This window comes from Mauremys reevesii, linkage group 16, assembly GCF_016161935.1.
Source record: "Mauremys reevesii isolate NIE-2019 linkage group 16, ASM1616193v1, whole genome shotgun sequence".
Classification (NCBI taxonomy): domain Eukaryota; kingdom Metazoa; phylum Chordata; order Testudines; family Geoemydidae; genus Mauremys; species Mauremys reevesii.
This window is the reverse complement of record NC_052638.1, coordinates 4,723,572-4,746,720: the sequence shown is the minus strand read 5'-3', so window position 1 is coordinate 4,746,720 and position 23,149 is coordinate 4,723,572. Positions and strand designations below refer to the sequence as shown.

General features: G+C 56.2%; 1 protein-coding gene across 10 annotated transcripts in view; it reads right to left on the bottom strand.

The window, feature by feature from the left end:
• The window catches only part of MTSS2 (MTSS I-BAR domain containing 2), a 96,488-nt gene that overhangs the window by 48,678 nt on the left and 24,661 nt on the right, over positions 1–23,149 (bottom strand). For all 10 annotated transcript variants that reach the window (XM_039502759.1, XM_039502764.1, XM_039502763.1 and 7 more), the window contains exons 2-3: positions 22,112–22,173; positions 18,425–18,498 (exon numbers count right to left, since the gene is read on the bottom strand). In XM_039502759.1, the coding sequence (XP_039358693.1) occupies positions 18,425–18,498; positions 22,112–22,173 (136 nt within the window). The remainder of the gene's footprint in view (positions 1–18,424; positions 18,499–22,111; positions 22,174–23,149) is intronic.

Genomic DNA, 23,149 nt, shown 5'->3' with positions numbered 1-23,149 from the left:
TTTCATCACCCCTCTGAGCTTATACAAGTTCCTGGCCCTACCTTTTGGCCTAAAGGGGGCACCTGCCACCTTCCAGCGCCTGGTGAACCAGTTACTCAAGGGGATGGAGAATTTTGCCCTGGCGTATATTGATGGTATCTGTGTTTTTATCCAGACCTGGGAGGACCATGTGTCCCTGGTTAAACAAGTTCTGGGCCGTCTCCAGGATGCAGGTCTGACTATAAAAGCTGGGAAGTGCAAAGTGGGGATGTCAGAGGTGTCATACCTGGGCCACAAGGTGAAGTGGCTGCCTAAAGCCAGAGCTAGCCAAGGTGGAGGTGAGCAGAGACAGTCTGGGGAGCGGGCCAAAGAAGCAGGTCCAGGCTTTCACTGGGCTGGCAGGCTACTGCCGGAATGCTCCGAGGCCAGACCCAGGAAGGTGAAGCTGTGTGAGCGTCTTGCCCTGGTGACAATCTGCTCAGAGAGAGGAGGCTCCTCCAGAGTCCTGCCTAGCTTTGTAGGGAGCAGTTCCAGAGCATCGCCCGGGGACTCCGTGACACACCGTACTGCAATGGATAGAAAAGGTGAGGCTAGGGCAGAGAGCAGATGCCCTGAAGGCGCTATGGATGAGCGATAACCCAGCTGGTAGCATGCTAAAGTGAAGAGAGCTGAGTCATTGACTTAAATGGGGATATGAAGCAAACACACGTGCACCCTGCCTCATGGAAGCAGTCTCAGTGATTTCAGTGGGACCTAGTCACATGTGTGAAACTGAGCACACGTGTGGCTGTTTGCAGGCTCAGGGCCCAAGTCAGGTCCCCTCTCTTTGCAGCACCATGCAGAGCTAATGCTAAGTGCTACGGAAGCTGTGCTGCACACATCCACCTGCTAGAATCCCCACTCTCTCTAAAAAGAGGTTGCAGCCCTAAGGGTTGCTGAGCAAACCCTGACAGGCTGAATCAAATGTAACCAATGCAGAGTTGTCTTCCTGAGTCTACATACAGCCTGAAACAAGAGCTCATCGAGAGAGAGAGATGAACTGCTCCCATTAGCTTAATGGATGTTGTCTCTGAAACCTAATGATGATCACAGCATGTTAATATAGTTCATTCTTTCACTCCCATCAGTTAGCAAACACGTCCAGCTAGTGCACTGGGTGGGGGGCTGGTTGTTGTCCAGGATTGCGGAGGCAGTGGGCTAGGAATTTCAGGCTCTGAGCCTTCTTGGGAAGGACAGAGATCCATCACATTCCCCTCCCCCCCCAGACCAAAAGCTCCCAAAACCTCAAACTGACTGCTGACCCCTTCCAGATACCAAATGCTCCAGCTACCAACAAATCCAGCTTTCCCGACAACTTCCCCAGCACAGCTGTGCGCTGTCCATCCAATACCCTGCAGCACACCAGGAACTTGCACTGAATCTTGTATTCACAGGGCCACCACAAGGGCAGGATGGTGAGGATTGCATGGCTCAATTCCCCCCAGAGGATGACAAAAGCCTGCGATTTGGAATGCAGCCCCAGATGCTGCGGGGGGTCCGGTGTGCTGCTAAGCACAGTGTCCTGATGGCACAGAGCTCAAAGACTCGGCTGCATCGCTGAGGTCTGGTTGTAGCAGAGTGCAGACGGCCCCGGCGGACACAGCAATAACGAGCACACCTGAGCCTCGTAGGCACGAAAGTAAAACTCCTGCATCAATTGTTGGGGCTGAGGCATCCCCCTTTGACTTCCATGGAAATTAGATCAGGCCCGTAATTTCCATAGCATCTTTCAGCGCAAAGTGTTTTTTAATGTACATACAGCACCACTGAAATGCAGTCACCTCTGGGGAGGAGGACAGCAGCCACCCAGGCAGAACAATGCACAGCTGTGGGGGAATAAGGGTATTGGTCAAGCATGCTTGGGCAAGTCCCTCCTTTACAGACAGTGCTGCAGGATCTCTGATATACACACCACGCAAACATGAACTCCATTTTTAAGTCCCCACCTATGGTGTGATAAAGCACATATAAAATGCCCTGCAAAGCCTCAGAGCATGTGTCACAAATATCAAGCACACTGGCTGGATCTGCACTGGTTTAAGTTACATATTTCAGACACATGCAAAGCCAAGAAATAAACCCATGTATGGAGACAGCGTTGTTTCTGCATCTCCCCTCCCCCTCTGCGAGTCTTTTCGCTTGTGCTCCTTATTTCTGACCCATCCCAGACTCTGCAGATGCCATCGGTAGAGTCCTGTGCCGCTCTCCCAGTGACCCTAGAATGGGGCACTGGGATTCATTGTGCCATGCAGCAGCAGGACTACATAGGGGATCATTTCCATAACTGAGCACAGCCCAGCTCCCTGGCTGGCTTTCTGTCTGATGGAACGGCTGGAGGATTGAGGGGTGGGGGTCGCAGGCAGACCGGGGTTCAGGAAGGAGCACTTGGACTGCAGGGGAGAGGAGAACATGAACCAGGGAGGGGGGGGGAAGGGCTTATCATATTTTCCACCCCCCAGGAACCGAAATACCCCGAGGAGCCCAGATCTCACATTAATCCAGCTACATCCATTTGGCATTAAAAAGAGACAGTGAAAAATGCAAACACTGTTACAAACTCCCAGACATCTAGGCACAGGCACTGCGGGGCTGGGGAAACATGCCCCTCCCCCCTCCCCCCCCGATTTTTGAACTATATTTCTTTACTGAAATGGGCATCCAAGGCATATCGGAGATTCCTGCTCCAGTGAGCTGGACTTCACTTTTCCAAGCACAGGCCCTGCTCCTACCTTGCCAACACTGGGATAACCCAACCTTTGCTCATCTCTAGTACACATTTCGGTTTCCCTTTTGTTGGAGTCCAATACAGATCACAAATCAAGAATGAACGTGGTACAATTATTTTTCATGATGATTATTTCTTGGTATGTTTTCCTCCCATTCTTCCAGCCCCAGTAAGGTTTCCCACACATGGTCCAGTGTTATTTAACCCATTGCAGCAAAACCTGAGTAACAAGTGTAGATACAACAGGTGCATTTAGCATAAAGGATCATAGCCCAAGAGCGAGAGGTGCTTTCTGGCAGGGAGCTCCGGGTCATGAAGTCCAGGCTCCTGCTATCACAGGCAACTCATCAGTTCATCCCCTTCATACGTTTATCAAGCTCCATCTTCATACTAGCTGGATTCTTTGCCCCACTACTCTGTTAGAGACGCCGCTCCAGCACCTCACTCCTCTGACAGTGAGAAACCTCCTAATCCCATGTGTACAGGGTAACAAGCCAGCAAGTATTTGGACCGCTGCTCCCTACTGGGCAGGACCAGGGCTGTGCCAGTGAGTTAATGGAAGGGACGGAACAGACACTGGCCTTCAAGCACCTTGCTGAAAGCACAGGGTGCTCTGACCTGCCGTTTGTGGTGCGACACCAGGGTGATGGGCACTGGGAATTACAGACTCAATGCTCAGACTCCATGTTCCAATAACGGCACCGGGGCAAATGTCCCAAACTTTGGTGGAGCTCCATCTGCAAGTCATTTGGGGAGGGGTGGGGGGCCTCTGCATGTGTGCAAATCCTCTAGACAGCACCTCTACGCAGCTGTATAAGGTGGGTCTGTGCCCACCGCTTTGCATGGTGACCCAGGGCTGTGGGAACCCTGACAATCCCCAGCGTTCAGCAGCCGGGGGGGATGGGCCTGTTTGTACAGGATCCATTTGAGCTTCGCAGCTGCACTGTAGATGCCACGTTGACCGATGGGAGATGTAGGTGCTCAGCCTCTGCTCCAAACCGTGACCACAGCCACGTCTCTCCCCCAGCCCGGCCTGCTGCTGGGCCCAGCACAGAAGCAGCTGAGCCACAGCTGCTGTAATGGTGGGCAGGGCCGGCTGCACGTGGAGGGGGGCGCAGGCACAGCGGCAGCATGCACAAACTGAGGCAAGGAATAAAGCCTGATTTCAGCTGGGGTTGCTGACGCGCAGAGACTGCCCTTCCCACCTGCCTGCTGGCTGGGCTGAGAACTCGCCACGACAGCTCCTTTGGGGAGTAAGTACAAGTGGCAGCCCCCCCCCCCCGCCCCTTTTCCCTTCAGGGCTTGGAACCCAGGCAACATCCAGCTCAGTCACCCTGGGTAACGTGGCCACCCCCAGCGAGGCCCCATCACCCCCACCATGCCAGCCGGGAGTCAGAACTACAGCTCCCGGTCCCCCTTTCCCGGAGCGCTGGGAATTAAGATCCGGGTTGGAGTGGGGCTGGATCTGCACTGAGCCGGTACTGTGCATTTACAAACGGTTGGGGCACATCTAACGCCAGCACTAGCTTCTTCCTCAGGCTGCAGGAATGCAGCAACGGCTGTCACAACCGAGCCTCTCCGGCCCCTGCCATCGCAACCCCTCCCCCTCAGGGGGCTGTGGCGGCACTGTGTGAACCCTTCCCCCCACGGCTGCCCCTTGTAGGCCTGACACGCTCGTCCTCATCTGCCCCCAGGCCCAGCCAGTTGCCATTTTCACACTAGGGTATCACTACCCCACCCCCTCCAGGGCCAGCTCTGCTGGGCACAGGCCCCCTTCCCCCTCCCCCGTCTGTGCCCTTCATCCCTGTCGCTGGGACCTCCCCACCCAGCCCCACGCCCCGTTCTCTGGCTGCACTCTCCCCTCTGCTCCCTCTGCAGAGCAGCTCAGCCCCCGCCCCCCCGGCCTCTCCCCGGGGCTGTGCCGGGGGCTCCAGGGCAGGTGCTGGTTAAGGGCAGCCCACTGCCTGGTGGCGAGGTGGTGGGGAATGACTGATGGGCTGTCAGGCAGCGCTCCCCACTCCCACTGAGTGGCAGGTCTGAGCTGGGGCCGTCCCGTCCCACTGCTCCCTGACTCTGCCCCGTTGGTCCTTATGTCCATCTGGTGTCTCTTCTCCATCCCCTGGCCCGCCACCCTCCTCGCTCTTCTCGCCCTTGTCCCGACACTCCTCTTTCCGTCTCTCTGCTCCCACCTGGGTCACTCGCTCGGACCTGGTGCTGGGTCCATGCCTAGACTCTGCCTGTGTTCCCATGCTGCCTGCCCTGGGTTTCCGCCTGTGCCCTGGCAGCCAGGCTGTGGGGAGCAGCTGGCATCCTGCAGGGCATCCCGAGATACGGCAGGCTCATGCCGCCGAGAGGAGTTAAGTGTTTAACCGATCTAATCCCTAGCAGTGCAGTAGGCTAGTGTGTCTGTAGACAAATCTGATTCCAGCTAAAGCTGCCTCCTGCCTGCACCGCTCCAGATGGCCTGGATACCGAGTTCTGGAAAACAGGCTGGGACCATCTGCTGTGAACAAGCCGAGCAGTGGAAAGCGGGGCTCTGAGCTGCCAAAAGCGGGAGCCGGGCGCCCCAGAAATGCCCATCCCCCACATTGCCAGCTGGGTAGCTGACAGCAGAGGAGTGGGGAGTTTGGAGCACTGAGGTTTATGCTTTTCACAGGGGGTCACTGTCTTAGGCAGACATTTCTGGGGGGAGGGGGGAACTGAGGTCAAAGCTGGTCTCCTCACAGCATTTCAGTGTCTGGGCAGAGGAGGTCCCCTAAGGAGGCTGGATCCCACAGGAGGCACAAAGCTCATAAGGACAACCAGCTACTGACCTACAGAGACCAGTCACAGATTATTATAGGACCATGATGATCATCCAGTCTGAGCTCCTGCACACCACAGACAACACACCTGGGAAGCCAAACCTAGAACCTTGGTGGTTCTGCTCCAAACTACAAGCCCCCCTCCCCTCCTCTCCCCTCCCGGATCTCCATGCCCAGCCCTGCTGGAGAAAAGCAGGGCCGCCCGGGGGGGGTGGGGCAAGTGGGGCAATTTGCCCCAGGCCCCAGCCCCCACGAGAATGCTCCGGCTCCGGCCCCGCCTCTGCCTTCCCCCATCCCCCATCCCCCAGCGCCTCAGCGCGCCGCGTCCAGGAGCGGCCCTGGACAGAGCTAAAGCAGCGTGGCTCCAGCAGGGCCTGAGCTCCTCCCGCTCAGAGCTGCATGGTAAGGGGGCAGGGCTGCGAGCTCCGGTCCCCCCTGAGCCATGCCGCTGCAGCGCTGTCCGGGGCCAGGGCAGCTCCTGGACGCGGCGCTCCTGAGGCTCCGAGAGAGGGGAGAGGCGGGGGAGAGCGGCCCTGCACAGAGCTAAAGCAGTGTTGCTCCAGTGCGGCCTGAGCTCCTCCTCGCTCGGAGCCATGTGGTAAGGGGGCGAGGCTGCGAGCTCCAGGCCGACTGGCGGGAGCTCAGGCCCCGCTGGAGCCACGCCGCTGCAGCGCTGTCCAGGGCTGCTCCTGGACACGGTGTGCTGAGGCTCCGGGAGAGGGGGGAGGCGGGGGTAAGCAGCATGGCAGGGAGCCGGGGGTTGGATAAGGGGCAGAGTGTCCCAGGGACAGTCAGGGGCAGAGGCTCTGGGGGCAGTCAGGGGACAGGGAATAGGGGGTTGGATCGTGGGCATTCCAGGGGTCTGTCAGGACTTGGCGGGGGGGTGGATAGGGGTCGGGGCAGTCAGGGGACAGGGAATAGGGGGGTTGGTGGGGGTGGGGTCCCAGGATGGTGGTTGGGAAGGGGGTCTCGGGGGGGGCGGTGAGCGGACAAGGAGGAGGATGGGTCGGGGATTCTGAGGGGGGCAGGAAGTGGGTGGGGGTCGGATAGGCGGCAGGGCCAGGCTGTTTGGAGGCACAGCCTTCCCTACCCTAAAGCTCATTCAGCAGTTTGAGGCTTGCAGACAGGTATTTAACACAAAGAGACAAGCTGTTATCTTTTCCATGGGGGAGGGATCACGAGAAGAGCAATATCCTACACCACCTATCTCCTTCCCAACCCTACCAAGGGAGACCCCCCTCCCCTGCATTCCCTGAGGCTCCAGAGGGGTTAATTCAGTGGTTCTCAAACTTCTGTACTGGTGACCCTTTCACATAGCAAACCTCTGCGTGTGCCCCCCCGCTTATACATTAAAAACACTTTTTTACATATTTAACACGATTATACATTCTGGAGGCAAAGCGAGGTTTGAGGTGGAGGCTGACAGCTCACAACCCCCAGTAATAACCTCGTGACCCCCTGAGGGGTCCCAACCCTCAGTTTGAGACCCCCTGGGTTAATTTAATTTTAGCACCCTGTGTCCATTCACATGCATGTGCTATTTTAAGCATTTCAGTTTTCACAACATAGGCTCATTCCAGATTCTGGAACAAGCTCAAAATGCTCAGTTCGTGGAGTATGTCCATAAGCTATATTAAAGACAAACCCACAGTACCCGTCTCCAGTTTGTGATGGACCCCATGGAGCCAGTCTCTAGGAAACAGATACATTCATGGAGATTAAGTCCATTAATGGCTATTAGCCAGGATGGGTAAGGAATGGTGTCCCTAGCCTCTGTTTGTCAGAAGGTGGAGACAGATGACAGGAGAGAGATCACTTGACCATTACCTGTTAGGTTCACTCGCTCTGGGGCACCTGGCATTGGCCACTGTTGGAAGACAGGATATTGGGCTGGATGAACCTTTGGTCTGACCCAGTACGGCTGTTCTTATATTCTAAGCTAAATGAACCCAAAGTTATGGAGACAGATATGAGTCAAGGAAGCCTGCAGAGTATCAGAAACCTGGAAAAATCTCTGACTGGATGGGCTCAGGCATTTGGTCACAAACTGAGGTGGTTCAAAAGTTTTGGATTTTTTTTAAGCAGAATTTTTTTTATTGTTTCTTTAAACAAACACAGCAAGCAGCAAATATTTGGCCACACACTTCTGAAACCCCAAACCATGTTCAGGTTTTGGCAGACTAATTTCAGCTTTTCAATTAAAAAAAAACACAACAAGTTTTGAAGGAAAGCAGACATTGTCCGTGATTTTTTTCTGCTTTTTAAAAACCCCTAGTTTTCAATCCAAAAAAAAGTTGTGACAGAAAATATTTGTCCAACCCTTTTAATGAGCTTTAATGCCTTTTAGCACTAGCTGATGCTGAGAACCAGTGATACCTTGTAAAGGTGACTTGAAAAGAAGTTCTCTCAAAACTGGGTTTGTGCCGAGATGCGGAAGGTTTTTAAATGTTCATTTTTCCCAGGGCTGCCGGGGGGGGCGCAAGTGGGGCAATTTGCCTCGGTCCCCACAGGGGCCCCCACGAGAATATAGTATTCTATAGTATAGCCCCAAGCCCCCTGAATCCTCTGGGCGGCCCTGGAGAAAAGGGGCATGCCCTGCCCACCCCAAAGGCAGGAGAGAGTGTTCATTCAGCAGTAGCAGCACCTAGTCCACGAGGCCAGCACCTCCCGTCTGGCACCTACACAGCAGCCCCAAGCCAGCACTCAGCCCTCCAAAGGCAAACATCAGTTCTCCCAAACCCCCAATCCCATGATCCTTTCCGTCCCCAAAGCACTGCTGGATTCGGCTGGGCCTCGGCAAGCCAGCACAGATGGTTTGGGTTCTAGGTTGCTAGAGGTGGAGAACCACCGCCCTATCCTATGGTACTGATCCAGGGCCTAATCCTGCCTGGTGCAGAGCGTCCGCAGTGCCAGCGCCACGCCCGTACTCACAGCATCAGGCCTCCAGGCCTGGGAAGCCCAGAGCCTCGCTGCCACCCATGGGTCTGAACAGCCGCACGAGAGAGGGAGGAAGAGAGCGAAAGACAGTAGCTCCAGCAGGGCTGGGAAATAAGGGAGTCGGGGAAGCGGCTGCTGCCGCTTGTGGGCAGATCACTTCAGGTGACAGGAAGCCGTGCAAGGAGACGCAGGGCGTAGAGAGAAGCTGTTTGGCAACGTGGGGCATTTCAGCAGCATCTCCTGGACTGTGCCACATGCCACTAACTCGGCTCCTGAAGCATCCGCGGGGTGGGAGGGAGGCAGAGCTCTACGGCTCCACGTGGCTGGGGCCAGACGGGAGGACGCTGCCTCTGCTACACCAACCCTCTGTGGTCGGAGGTGGGAGCCCTGCGAGGGGCCACAGACCCGGGTCTGGCTCATCTTGTCCCGGGTCTCTTTGGAGGGTCACACTTCAGACGGCGCTTTCTGTGGGCTAGGGAGCCAGAAATGAGGCAGTGTGACCTTTCCCCTCAGTGCTGGCTCAGATCCAGGCCAGGCCTGGCCACCCATTGTCACCATCTTGATGGTTGGTGGCCGGCGTGAAACAAGCTGGGAGCCTGTCCCACACCAAGCAGCAGCCTCAGCAGAGCGGCCTGAATGGGCCATGCAGCCTGCGTCCTCCAGGGCAGGGCTTCGGCAGGGGCGTCTTTCCACGACAGCGCATGCTGCGCCTGTCCTGTGGTATGTGACCCGGTGCTCTACTCACTGCAGGACAGCGCCTCCTCCTGGCCCTTCTGGGGGTTAGCTCTGCACGGCCGACACCCCTTCCAGCAGTTGTGCGCCATCTCTTCCTCCCTCTGCGGCCCCGCTCTCGCTCCAGGAACCGCAGCACCTCTGCGTGACTCGGCCCTCCGGCCAGGTCACTGTGTAACAAAGGCCGGCAGCCCTCCTGTCCCACGTGCTGCCCGAGGTGCCGCTCTCTCAGCAGCTGGCTGGGCCCATCCTCTACTCCGGGTTCCAGCTCAGGCACCCTCCAAACAGCAGCCAAGGTGTGGGTCTGCACCCTGCCTAGGGTTGTGAACTTTCTAATGGCACAAAACTGAACATCCCTGCCCCACGCCCTGCCCCTTCCCCGATGCCTCGCCCCATCCCTTCCCCGACACCCCGCCCTACCCCTTCTCCGAGGCCCCGTCCCTGCTCGCTCCATCCCCTCTCCCTCCATCGCTTGCTCGCCCCCACCCTCACTCACTTTCACCACTGCGGCAGGGGCTTGGGGTGCAGGGGGAGGTGAGGGCTCTGGCTGTGGGTAAGGGCTCTGGGGTGGGTCTGGGGATGAGGGGCTTGGGCTGCAGGAGGGGGCTCCGAGCTGAGGCAGGAGGTTGGGGTGAGGGAGGGGGTACAGGCTCTGGGCTGGGGGGTGCGGGCTCCAGGGTGGGGCCAGAAACAAGGGGTTCAGGGTGTAGGAGAGGGATCCGGGGTGGGGCAGGGGTGAGGGCTCCGGCTTGGGGTGCGGGCTCTGGGGTGGGGCCAGGGTTTGGGGTGCAGGAGGGGGCTCCAGGCTGGGGCAGGGGATTGGAATCCGAGGGGGGGGCAAGTGAGGGCTCCAGCTGGGGGCATAGGTTCTGAAGTGGGGCCAGTGTTTGGGGTGCAGGACGGGGTGTGGGGTACGGGCTCCAGGTAGTGCTTACCTCAGGCGGCTCCCGGGAAGCTGTCGATATCTTTCTCCGGCTCCTAAGCAGAGGCGTGACCACATGGCTCTCCGTACTGCCCGTGCCTGCAGGCACCGCCCCCTCAGCTCCCTTTGGCCACGGTTCCCAGCCAATGAGAGCAGCTGAGCTGGCGCTGGGGGCAGGGGCAGCGCACACAGCCCCGGTGGCTGTCCCTCCATCTAGGAGCCAGAGGGAGATGCGGGCAGCTTCCTGGGAGCCATGCGGAGGTAGGTAGGAAGCCTGCCTGCGCCGCGAACCGGACTTTTAGCGGCCTGATCGGAGCTGCCAGGGTGCCTTAACCCTGCCGCCTTTCCATGATCCGTTTCCTCACCTTCTGGCCCTCACCTCCCTTCTCCCCAGAGTAACCGTGGGCTCGTTTCTATAGCCCCCGACTCACCTCCCTTCCCCCAGGAGTGACTGGAGCCCCCTCTGCTTCCACTCTCCTAGAAGAAGATAGAATATTAGGGTTGGAAGAGGCCTCAGGAGGTATCTAGTCCAACCCCCTGCTCAAAGCAGGAACAATCCCCAACTAAATCATCCCAGCCAGGGCTTGGTCAAGCCGGGCCATAAAAACCTCTAAGGAAGGAGATTCCACCACCTCCCTAGGTAACCCATTCCAGTGCTTCACCACCCTCCTAGTGAAATAGTGTTTCCTAATATCCAACCTAGACCTTCCCCATTGCAACTTGAGACCATTGCTCCTTGTTCTGTCATCTGCCACCACTGAGAAGAGCCGAGCTCCATCCTCTTTGGAACCCCTCTTCAGGTAGCTGAAAGCAGCTATCAAATCCCCCCGACCCTTCTCTTCTACAGACTAAACAAGCCCAGTTCCCTCAGTCTCTCCTCCTAAGTCATGTGCCCCAGCCCCCTGATCCTGTCTTTATACAAGCCCTGCCTGCTCCCCACGGGTGAGCTCCCCTAATCGGGGCTTTCCTCCAGGCCTGATTTGCCCAGATTGCAGCCAACTGGCCCAATTCAGCTCTTGCAGAGCCGGCGTGGGGAGCTCACTCCGTCACGGGCTAGTGCAGGTTCCCGTGCTGGCCCGTTTCACTAGCTGTGCACTGAGAGGAGACGGGGGCCCAACAGAAGAAACGCTGCTCTCTTTAGAGGACGGAAGGGGCGGTGGGCAGCCCTGGCATGTGGCGTGTGCGATAACTGGTTATAGGGCAGGGAACGTGTCTCCTTCATCCCTAACTCACACACTGGTGCTGAGAGACTTTGCTCCCTGGGCTGGTGACTCCCAGCTTCTGGCCTCAGAGAGACTTTTGCTTTTCTGCTCACGCCCTCTGTCACTGCAGAGGATCGGGCAAAGGCAGAGTCCATTACATGTCGGCCCAGTGATCCAGTTCATGGTCTTCGCCGCCCAAAGGCTGCCCCACAACCCATTCCAGCCGAGCACCAACATTCAGGTTCTCCTCTTCATGGCAATACCCAGACTTCATTCCAGGTGGAGGTCCGAACCCACTTCCAACTCTTTTTCCAATGACACAGTGACACACGCATGAACTGACTCGTGAACTGCTTTCACAGCTGATTCTCACAAGAGAACCTGGCCTGGATTTTCTTGTCCTCTTAGAAGAGACCCCAGGGAGCCAGATGTCATACTGATCAGTGACAGCCAGACAACACAATGGGCCAAGCCCAGCCCTGCTGCAACTGCGGAGCTCCATGGCAGACCAAACCCCAGCTCCGAGTGCCACCTCTGTGCCTTAGTTGAGAAGACAGGGGTCAGATTCAGCCCTGGTGTAGCCTGAATCCAACCAAGGCGCAGCGCCCCGCAGCTGGCATTAGCAGTGTCCTGTGCGTCCCGAATGTGTCAGAACCACGCTGTCCCCAGAAAGCAATCTGCCCTGTCCCCTGTGGCCCCGTCTGCCATTGCAGCTCTTCCATGCCCCACAGGGAAGCGTCTGTGCTCCGAGAGCCCACCCGAGGGTCCCGCCGTGTTCGGGAGCAAAGCTAACAAACTACAGGGAAAAACACACTATTGGCCCCAGCTGCCAGCACAGCCTGGCCATGCCGCCCGTCAGCCCTGCCCAGCCGAGTCTAGCGCTCTGGGAGGAGAAGCTGCCCCACGCAGTCACGGTCCACACTGCTTCCCTTCGGCTGGGCCAGGGAGAGAGCCCCACCGCATGGAACTGCACTGTAGCCCTGGTGACCCAGTCCAGAACTACGCCTCAGCCACGGACCCAGCCCTGCTTGAGAGACCAGGCCCTGGCCCCAAGGAGGCGAGACAGCTTGGGGTCGCAGACTGGCTACCAACGAGGGTTTTTAACTGGTCTGACAATCCCAGCCCTCGGCACACCGTGTCCTGTCCGGTTCTCCTCAGCCCACCCCAAACTGCAGCGCCTGAGCGGGTCAGAGTGCTGGGCGCATTGTAGGTTAAGCCCCAATTATATTATCTCTCTTCAATCTGGGTTTGCTGGCTACACTGAGGGTAGCCGCTGTCACAGGGCCAGGCGCCGTCGGACGCAGATCAAATCCAATCAGATCTGGAGAGGCCAGTGCTGTAGCCACCTAGTTTCCCCACTGGGGGAAGAAAGTATAGATCTCATTTGCCTATGCAAATGATCCCCCATAATGCATTCTGCCAGGCCCACCCCTGGCACACACAGATAGGTGGGTCAGGAAGTGCATGTCACTCTAAGGGTCCCCTCCCCACAGCTGCTCCCTCACGGTTTCCATTGACTACCCCTCAATGGTATCACTGGGCAGAGACAGTGAGCAGGAGGCCAGTGGGGTGTGAGGATGCGTAGGAGGTAAACACACTGGGATGTCACAGGAGATTAGTGATGTCCTCATGCCACTGGCCTCTCCCCTCCTGGTCGAAAACCAAATCAGTCCATGGATCAGGCGCCAATCAGCTCATGCACCCAGGCTATCCGGGAGAGCAACCCTGGGATAACTCAGAACAACACAAGCTCTGTGAAGAAAACAAGTCTCTGTGTTTTGGGTTGTCCCCATCGCTGTGACCCCACCCAAACCTCAGGGCCCAGCTAGGAGCTGCTGGAGCCAGCAGCCTTGGCCTGAGCCCTCCCCCCAGTCCTCAGTGGCATCTGGCCTCCTTTCTAAATCCCAGCCTTGCTTTGCTGGCTTTTCTGTTTCCTGTGCAATGATTTCCCTACACCCCCCCTGAATTTCCCCAACACCCCCCCTCCCCAGTTTTGTGAACTAGTTACATGCCAAACCTGGTGCCTGAACTTTGCGACTTTGTCCTCACCCACAACTATTTCACATTTGGGGACAATATACATCTTCAAGTCAGCAGCACAGCTATGGGTACCCGCACGGCCCCACAGTATGCCAACATTTTTATGGCTGACTTAGAACAACGCTTCCTCAGCTCTCGTCCCCTAATGCCCCTACTCTACACTGATGACATCTTCTTTCATCTGGACCCATGGAAAAGAAGCCCTTGAGGAATTCCACCATGATTTCAACAATTTCCATCCCACCATCAACCTCAGCCTAGACCAATCCACACAAGCGATCCATTTCCTTGACACTTCTGTGCTGATAAGTGATGGTCACATAAACACCACCCTGTACTGTAAACCTACTGACCGCTATACTTACCTACATGCGTCCAGCTTCCATCCAGGACACACCACGCGATCCATTGTCTACAGCCAAGCTCTAAGATACTACCGCATTTGCTCCAATCCCTCAGACAGAGACAGACACCTACAAGATCTCTATCAAGCATTCTTAAAACTACAATACCCACCTGCTGAAGTGAAAAAGCTGATTGACAGAGCCAGAAGAGCACCCAGAAGTCACTTACTACAAGACAGGCCCAACATAGAAAATGATGGAACGCCACTAGCCATTATCTTCAGCCCCCAACTAAAACCTCTTCAGCGCATCATCAAAGATCTACAACCTATCCTGAAAGATGACACCTCACTCTCCCAGATCTTGGGAGACAGGCCAGTCCTCGCTTACAGACAGCCCCCCAACCTGAAGCAAATACTCACCAGCAACCACACACCACAGAACAAAAACACTAATCCAGGAACCTATCCTTGCAACAAAGCCCGATGCCAACTCTGTCCACATATCTATTCAAGAGACTCCATCATAGGACCTAATCACATCAGCCACGCCATCAGGTGCTTGTTCACCTGCACATCTACCAATGTGATATATGCCATCATGTGCCAGCATTGCCCCTCTGCCATGTACATTGGCCAAACCGGACAGTCTCTATGCAAAAGAATAAATGGGATGCAAATCAGACGTCAAGAATTATAACATTCAAACACCAGTAGGAGAACACTTCATCCTCTCTGGCCATTCAGTAACAGATTTAAAGGTGGCAATTTTGCAACAGAAAAGCTTCAAAAACAGACTCCAAAGAGAAACTGCTGAACTTGAATTAATATGCAAACTAGATACAATCAATTTAGGCTTAAATAGAGACTGGGAATGGCTGAGCCATTACACCCATTGAATCTATTTCCCCATGTTAAGTATCCTCACACCTCTTGTCAAACTATCTTAAATGGGTCATCTTGATTATCACTACAAACGTTTTTTTTTCTCCTGCTGACAATAGCGCATCTTAATTAATTAGCCTCTTAGAGTTGGTTGGGCAACTCCCACCTTTTCATGTTCTCTGTATGTGTATACATCTCCTCACTGTATGTTCCAGTCTATGCAGCCGATGAAGTGGGCTGTAGCCCACAAAAGCTTATGCTCAAATAAATGTGTTAGTCTTTAAGATGCCACAAGTGCTCCTGTTCTTTTTGCAGATACAGACTAACACGGCTGCTACTCTGAAACATGCCAATTTAGTGACTGTTTGGAAATTTGAATTGAAATTGAAACATTAATACACACTTTAAAAGCATATACAGTGTATGATAAAATACATAGAACTGTAAAAGTATAATAGATTTAAAAAATATGAACATAGACTAGCTTCCTTATACAGCTGGTTTTTATGACAATGTCAGTGCATTCATTTCGGTGATGTTGGCCAACCTAATAATTTCAAATGATGATTTGTAAGCAAAGTCTAAATGAGCTCTCCCTGACAGCTAGTGATGAGCTGGGGGCTGGAGGGAAAGGCTTCAGGACCAGATTGTATTTACATTCACACCTAATCTACCTAGGTAGCCAGCAAACAGAGCTGTGTTGCCCGAATGACAGATTTTGGCTGGGGTTGGGTTACAAATCACTTGAATGCGGGGGGGGGGGAAATGAAATGTTGTTCTTATTGTATGAGTAAAGGTCAGTAGAACTGTACTTAGCCTGTGCTGATTGACCTCTATCGTTTTAATCGTCTCTTTTCTAAGCTGAAAATTCCCAGTCATTTTAATTTCTCCTTCTGTTTCATATCCCTAATCATTTTAGTTGCTCATCTCTGTACCTTTTCCATTTCCAATGTCTCTCTTTTGGGATGGAGTGACCAGATCTGCACACAGTATTCAAGGTGTACGCGTACCATGCATTTATATAGAGGCAAAATGATATTTTCTCTCTTATTCTCTATCTTTTTCTTAATGATTCCCAACATTCTGTTTGCTTTTTTGGCTGCCGCTGCACATTGCGTGGATGTTTTCAGAGAACTATCCACAATGACTCCAAGATCTCTTTCTTGAGAGATAACAGCTGATTCAGACTCCTTCATTTTGTATGTATAGTTGAGATTGTTTTCCAATGTGCATTACTTGCATTTATCAACATTGAATTTCATCTGCCATTTTGTTGCCCAGTTACCCAGTTTTGTGAGATCCCTTTGTAGCTCTTCGCAGTCTGCCTGGGACTTAACTATCTTGAGCAGTTTTGTATCATCTGAAAATTTTGTCACTTCACTGTTTACCCATTTTTTCAGATCATTTTATGAGTATGTTGAATAGGACTGGTCCCAGTACCGACCCCTCTGGGATACCACTATTTATCTCTCTCCATTCTGAAAATGGATAATTTATTCCTACCCTTTGTTTCCCATATTTTAACCAGTTACTGATCCATGAGAGGACTTCCCTCTTATCCCATGATGGCTTACTTTTCAAAAGTCAATTTAAATTAAATACATTTAAAAATATATATATATATTTTTTAGAAATCTAGACCTGTTATGTGTAACTTGCATTATCCTTATGTTAAATTTGCATTATCCTAACAAAACATTTACTTTATTCATATCTCTTTTATATATCTCATCAGCCCTGACACCCCACCCCCTGTAAATTCGAACACACACACCCCCAATTTCAATTCCTGGGGAAACTACTGTTCCTGTGCCCCAATCTCCAGTAATCACACTGACACCTGTGCACGGCTTCGCTTCCTGCCCCTTCCCCTTGGCTGCAGGCGGGGAGGGGGAAGGAGGCGCGGGGGGACAAGACACACAAACACGTCTGCAGCGTGGTGCAGCCCAACTCTCGTTAGCCCTGCAGAGAGGCCAGGCCTGGTACAGGGCCTCTAAATGTGAAGGAGCCTTCAAGAGTGGGGCCAGTGGGGGTCAAGGCAAGCTGAGCCCAGCTTCCAGCCGGGCTCCTGGGAGGGGTCAGTAACTCCCAGGGGGCTGGCGAACCCCCTGCCCAGCGAGATCCTGACACCGGCTTCCACTCTGCTTCTTAATGTTGAAATGGCTGCTCAGGTGAGAGAGGCAGGAGACCGGGGATGCTGCAAACATCTGATCAGCAGCAGGGCACTGCCCTGCCAGCCCCCACTGCCCTCGTCACCGGGCAATCCCACGGCCATCGCTCTGCCCAGCCCCAGCCGCTCTGCCTGGGGAGCCCAAAGCACCTGGCAAACATGAACAAGTTCACGTTGCAGGCGGGCACCATTGTCCCCGTTTTACAGATGGGGAAACTGAAGCGCAGAGCCGCTCAGTCCTGAACCAGGCAGCACATCAGTCAGGAAGAGAACTCAGAGTCCTGGCTCTCCTGCTCTACGCATACAGCACTGCCTCTCTCACACACAGGTGGGGAATCCTGTGCATGGCCTAATGCGGTTGCTCCTCCCACCGCTCCCTTCGATAGCCATTAGGCATAAAATGATGGAGCAGGTGTTTGAAGTTCATGCTCGTCCTCGGTGATGCGCTCTAGGGTGTGCGACTAGAGCAACACAGAGAAAGAGACTCACTTAAAGCCCGGCCTGATACAACACACGCCAGACACAGTTTGTCCACCCGCCCCGTTCACTGCATTAGATTTGTTCTAAGTGATCATTCAAGCAACCAACAACCCATTGCCCAGTAGCTGGTCTTTACCCAAACTGAGGAATTCAAGCCTTGTCTACACTAGGAAATTGACTCCCCGCTGAAGGCAGATGTCAGCAACTGGTCCCCCAAACCAGTGCTGCAAACACTGAAATTGCTCATTTGGATGGAACAAAACCCTCCCAGCACCATCACAGAACGTGTGACTGAGACTTGGTCTATGCAGTCAAGGGCCTGAGCTTCAGAGATGCTGAGCAGCCGCAGCTCCCGTGGGCTTCGGCTGTAGATGTGGGTGTTCAGCACACCTGAAAATCAGCCTCTACATTCCTGTGGGGAAAATGTCCCAAGTTTTCTCTCCAGCTCTCTGAAAGGAGCGCCGCTGCATAGAGCCCGCGGGGTCTGTAGCATCCCACAGTAACGTCCAGGGACAGCCCCGCCAGCTTCCTGAGCAAGAGGTGCTACCAGAGAGAATCCAGGCTGGGTTCACAGGACGCCCCGGGCATGTCAGTGTTTGGGAGCACAGACAGTGCTGCGTGCATGCCCATGCGGTGCGCCAGCACCGACAGAGCTCACAATGGCTAGGTGCCACACGGGCGAGGTTCAGTGCCTTGGGCGGAGGAGCCCCGCGGAACCTCAGACCCAGCACCTACCTCTGACTGCAATTCTTCTCAGCCCTGCCTTGGTCTCTCCTTCCTCTCCCATCCTCCTGTTTATTGCAATCCTCCCATGTCCCCATTCTCCCCTCATCTGTCCATCCACTGCCCCTCTGCGCTTCGCCCAGCCGTCCCATCTGATCTCCTCTCTCCTTCCCTCCCTACTGAGGGACAAAGTCGCTCTGTCTCGGCTCCCTTTCACTCCCCAGTAGCCTCAGAGCTCCGTCCCCTGAGGTCCACGCTTCACGCTGGGTGACAGACCAGCTTCACGACCAGTCTTCCATGGACAATATTCCTCCCACCGCCCCCCACGCACACCGAAAAACCCCGTGAAAGCAAATCTCTGGGCAGGGAGTCTGCTATGGGCGTGTCAGTCCTGCTGGGTTTGAGTGTGCTGTCTGCAGGGGGGTTCTGAGCCATAGTCCTACCTCGTGTGTTGGTGGCCATGTCTGCCACTTTCTGGAAGGCATCCAGGAAGGCGACTGCTGCCAGCACTGTAGTCCTGAGGCAGAAAGAGATGGATACGCAAGTCAGAGCTGGGAGTCCGAAGGACTAATGCAGTGCACCTTCTACTGATCCCTACACACACTCAAATCACAACAGGCCACCCCACCATATCCTGTCTCCAGCAGTGGCTATTGTCTGATGCTTCAAAGGAAGCATAAATAACATCCCTTAACAAGTTGTCCAGTATTGTACATAGGGGAAATGCCTTCCCGACCCTTGCTGCGATCATCCTTTTCTCTGAAGTATGAGATTAGCTCATCCCTGCCCTAGCCAGCACAGTAGCTACCTTTACCAACAGCCATGCCGTTATGCAGCCCCAACCTTTGGCTCAATGTTCTGATGCAGCAGTGAGTTCCACAGGTTGCTTGTCAAGAGAATGGCTGTGACCCTAGGCACCCCGTATTCACATCCTACGCACAACTGCAGTAACAGCTGAACAAAATACGCCTTGTGAGATATCCTATGAAAGCTAATAACACATTGGTTACTAATATAACTGTAAAATGCATGTGTTAATGTTATCCGTGAAGTTATGGATTCCCTCTGTATGATGTGATTAGAACATGTTTAAGATCAGCCAGCCTAGGCTCGGTAAAGGTGATAAACCGGTCAGTCCTAGACACAGGAATGGGGGTTTACCTCAATTTACCTCTTTGCAGTAAACAGAGCCCTCAAGCTAAACCAGCGAGGGTTATCCTGTTCCTGACCTCCAGCGACAGGGAATTAACATGGCTCCAGCACCCCAGGGAGACACAGGAGGCTGAATCCCCAGCAGCCTTCCTGATTTGTAAGACAAAGGGCTAGTCTACACTAGAGTTGCTACATCGGTGCAGCTAACCAGAAAAGGGGGAGCTCCCGACCGCTGCCCATGCTGCCTGTGTCGGCGCTGGTGGTGCCCATAGCACGCCAGCGACGTCTGACTCCCCTGCTGATGCTACAGCCTCACAGATCACCCAGATCGCCGCTGGTTGGAGCCCTCTGCTGCCTCATCACCGACATCCCACCGAGGCTGGAACCCTACAATGTCAGCAGCCTGCGCTGGCTGCTCCAGTCCCCACACAGCCAGCCCCATGGCAAAGCCCCTCCTGGCCTCGCACCCAGAACGCTGCTGAGCAGCTCAAGCTGACAGGACGGGGGGCTAGATGCTACCTCACAGGCAACACCCAGCCGGGTTACAGCTGATCAGAGACACAGGCAAGTAGCTGTGAGGGAGGGAGTTGGCACCGACACTGGGTAGGCCTGCGGTTGGCGTCGCGGATACAGGGTTTCAGGATAGAGCTCCAAAGAAATCAACTTTCAGGCCAGTAAGTGATCGGGAGAAAAGGGCTCCATCTGCCTGGAGAGGTTGGGGGTGGGGATGGGGGGGAGATCTTCTCTGCTAGAGAGGAGGGCAGAGACCTGAAGCTGGTCTGGCTCTTACATTGCCTGAGGCCCGAATTTCCTGCGTTTGTAACAAACCGTCCAGGCTGTGACTGCTCCTCTAACTCCATTTTGAAGGCTTTGACCACACTGGCGCTTTGCAGCGCCGCAATTTGCAGCGCTGGAGAGGGTGTGTTTTCACACCCTGCTGCAGCGCTGCAAATTTGTAAGTGTAGCCAAGCCCGAAGAGTAGCGCTTCCTGAGGGCGGACAGGGGAGGGCATTTTTCTATCAGACGTCGGAAGCCACGTGGAAAACAAGGTGACAGGGCCCGGAGGTAATAAATAAGGCCTTCCATGGCCCTGTCCATTGGCAGATCTCAAAGCACGTCACAAAGTTGGGTAAGCAGCATTACTACCCCCAAGTCCCAGATGGGGAAACTGAGGCACTGAGCGGCCTGTGGCCTCAGTTTCAGATGGGCTGAGCACCCACAGCTACTACTGACTTCAGCTGACATTGGGGAGATCAGCACATCTGAAAATCAGTCCCTACGGCCCCGAGCCTCAAAGGTATTTAGCACCCAATCCCCTGGGGATTCAAGGAACCCTTGGAGGAGCTGGTCTTAGGGATTTGCCCAAGGGCTCCTGAGGCCCAGTCCAGCAAGCCGCGCTGCTGCCCGTGTCTGCAAACTGGGGTGCGCTGTGTGACTGTGGCAGGACCCGCAGGAGCCAACCAGGCCTGGCCCCAGAGGTGTGTCCTGGAGCAGCAAGACTGGCAGATCCAAGGCCTAACAGGAAACCGCCCACCTCAGCGTGAAACACAACACACACCCCTGCCCCAAGCACGTGCTCCTGGGCCCCACACGCGGGCATCACGGCACCCTCACAGCTGGCGCCACGGCCCGAGAGGAGCCGAACGCACAGAGCAAAGGGCCCCTGTCTGCCTGCACTGCTTCCCCCGCACCAGTGCCTGAGAGCCTCACCTCAGCATGCCGGGGTGGGGATCGGCCAGGTCTGGAGACTCAGCCCCGGGGCTAGCGGCCCCCCACCATCAGCCACTCGAAAACCCGTGGGAGTGAGCCACGCTCTGGGGCCGAGCACTGAGAGGCACCGCAGAGCGCAGAGGATGGGTCAGAGCGTCCTGAGCAGAGCAGGCAGGTGCACAAAGCAGACGGAGGAGGAGGCCAGGCAAAGCCCAAACGGCCAGGAATATCGAACGCCCCTTTACGTGGAAGGGGGGCCGGGAACCACGGCCATGGGGCTAATAGCCTGGGGCTATTAATGGGGCGCTGAGGGAGACAAGACTGGGAATTAGAGACGATGAGCTAAATGCGCCCTTTGTATGCGCCCAGGGCAGGGGGTTGGGGCTCGAGGGAGATCGGAGGAGCCAGGCCCCTGAAACCAAGGCAAGCAGGTGTTCAGAGAGCACCCAAAGGACTGGGCAGCTCTGGGTAACGGTTCTGGGTAACTGGGCACTGGGAGAGCTGGCCAGGAGGGCAGCGCAGGAGGGCACAGCCCAGGGCAGCAGGGAAATGGCGCTGTAAGCCAGACAGGGCACGGAGCCGCTCTGACTCCCAGCAGCCCTGCCTGGGCAACCCGGAGCAGCCGAGTCGCCGGAGCAGTGTAGGCCATGGCCCCGCCCCAGCCACTCTCTGCCCCAGGGCTTCCATTGGGCCCTGCATCCGGCTGCCTCTAGGAACAGCACATGGCGCTGGGCCGGCAGTCAGCCAGGGGCTGTACGGCCACAGTACAGCTCAGGGGCCTAGGGGGGGAAATCCCTGGCTTCTAAGCCTGCGGCTGCCACTGCCTTGCTCTGTATCCTGGGTCAGCTCCCTTATCTTCTCTGCGCCTCTGTTTCGCCATCTGTCCCGGGAGGCTATTGAGACTGGGAGCGCTTGTGAAGCTCTTGGAGCTCTCGCCTTTGAAAGTCTCTAGTTCAGTCTCTGTGTTGCACGCCCAGCACATGGGGGGTTGGAATGGCAAGTGCCTGGACCCTCCTGCTGCCTGGTGTGTTGGGCTGCAGAGCCACGGCCAGCCCCTGCGCCGGGGCTGGAGCTCGACTCTGCAATGCCCGGGGAGGCTTTGCCAGCTCTCCTCTCACGTGCGTCACCCGAATTCCCTAGCAGCTGGCCCTGGCCTGGCTGGAGAGCGGCGCTGCTCTGCACTGCCTCCCTCAGTCGGCTCTGTGGGACAGCACGGTCCTTCCCAGCTGCATTCAAACCGCCCTGGTGCAGATCCTGGGACGACTCACCTGAGCTGGGAGTGCAGCTTAGTTGCCTTGGAGTTGAAATCTTCCCAGATGGGGTAGGAGCTCTGAAACAAGAGAAAGCAGAGAGCGATGAACCCCCAGAGAGTTCTCAGGTCCCGGGATGCGTCCAGCGCCTCACACTGTTCCTCAGGGACGTCCCATACAACCCCCGGCACTTTTAAATGCACAGCTACCTCCTGGGAAGGGAGGGCGCCTGCCCCAGCCCAGCCCGGCCCCGGCGCGGCCTGCTCCTCGCTCACACACCAGCCCGGCCCCGGTGCGGCCTGCTCCTCGCTCACGCACCGGCCCGGCCCCGGCGCGGCCTGCTCTCGCGACGCACCTGCCCGGCCCGGCGCAGCCTGCTCCTCGCGCACGCACTGGCCCGGCCCAGCGCGGCCTGCTCCTTGCGCGCACTGCTCGCACTGGCCCGGCCCGCGCGGCCTGCTCGCCTGCGCCACGCACTGGCCCGGCCCGGCGCGGCCTGCTCCTCGCGCACGCACTGGCCTGCTCCTCGCGCACGCACCGGCCCGGCCCCGGCGCGGCCTGCTCCTCGCTCACACACCAGCCTGGCCCCGGCGCGGCCTGCTCCTCGCGCACGCACTGGCCTGCTCCTCGCGCACGCAGCCCGGCCCGCGGCCTGCTCCTCGCGACGCACCAGCCCGGCCCCAGCGCGGCCTGCTCCTCGCGCACGCACCGGCCTGCTCCGCGCTCACACACCGGCCTGCTCCTCGCTCACCCACCGGCCTGGCCCCGGCGCGGCCTGCTCCTCGCGCACGCACCGGCCCGGCGCGGCCTGCTCCTCGCCACACACCAGCCTGGCCTGCTCCTCGCTCACGCACCGGCCCGGCCCGGCGCGCCTGCTCCTCGCGCCACACACCAGCCCGGCCCGCGCTGCCTGCTCCTCGCTCACACACCAGCCTGGCCCCGGCACGGCCTGCTCCTCGCGCACGCACCGGCCTGCTCCTCGCGCACGCACTGGCCCGGCCCCGGCGCGGCCTGCTCCTCGCTCACACACCAGCCTGGCCCCGGCACGGCCTGCTC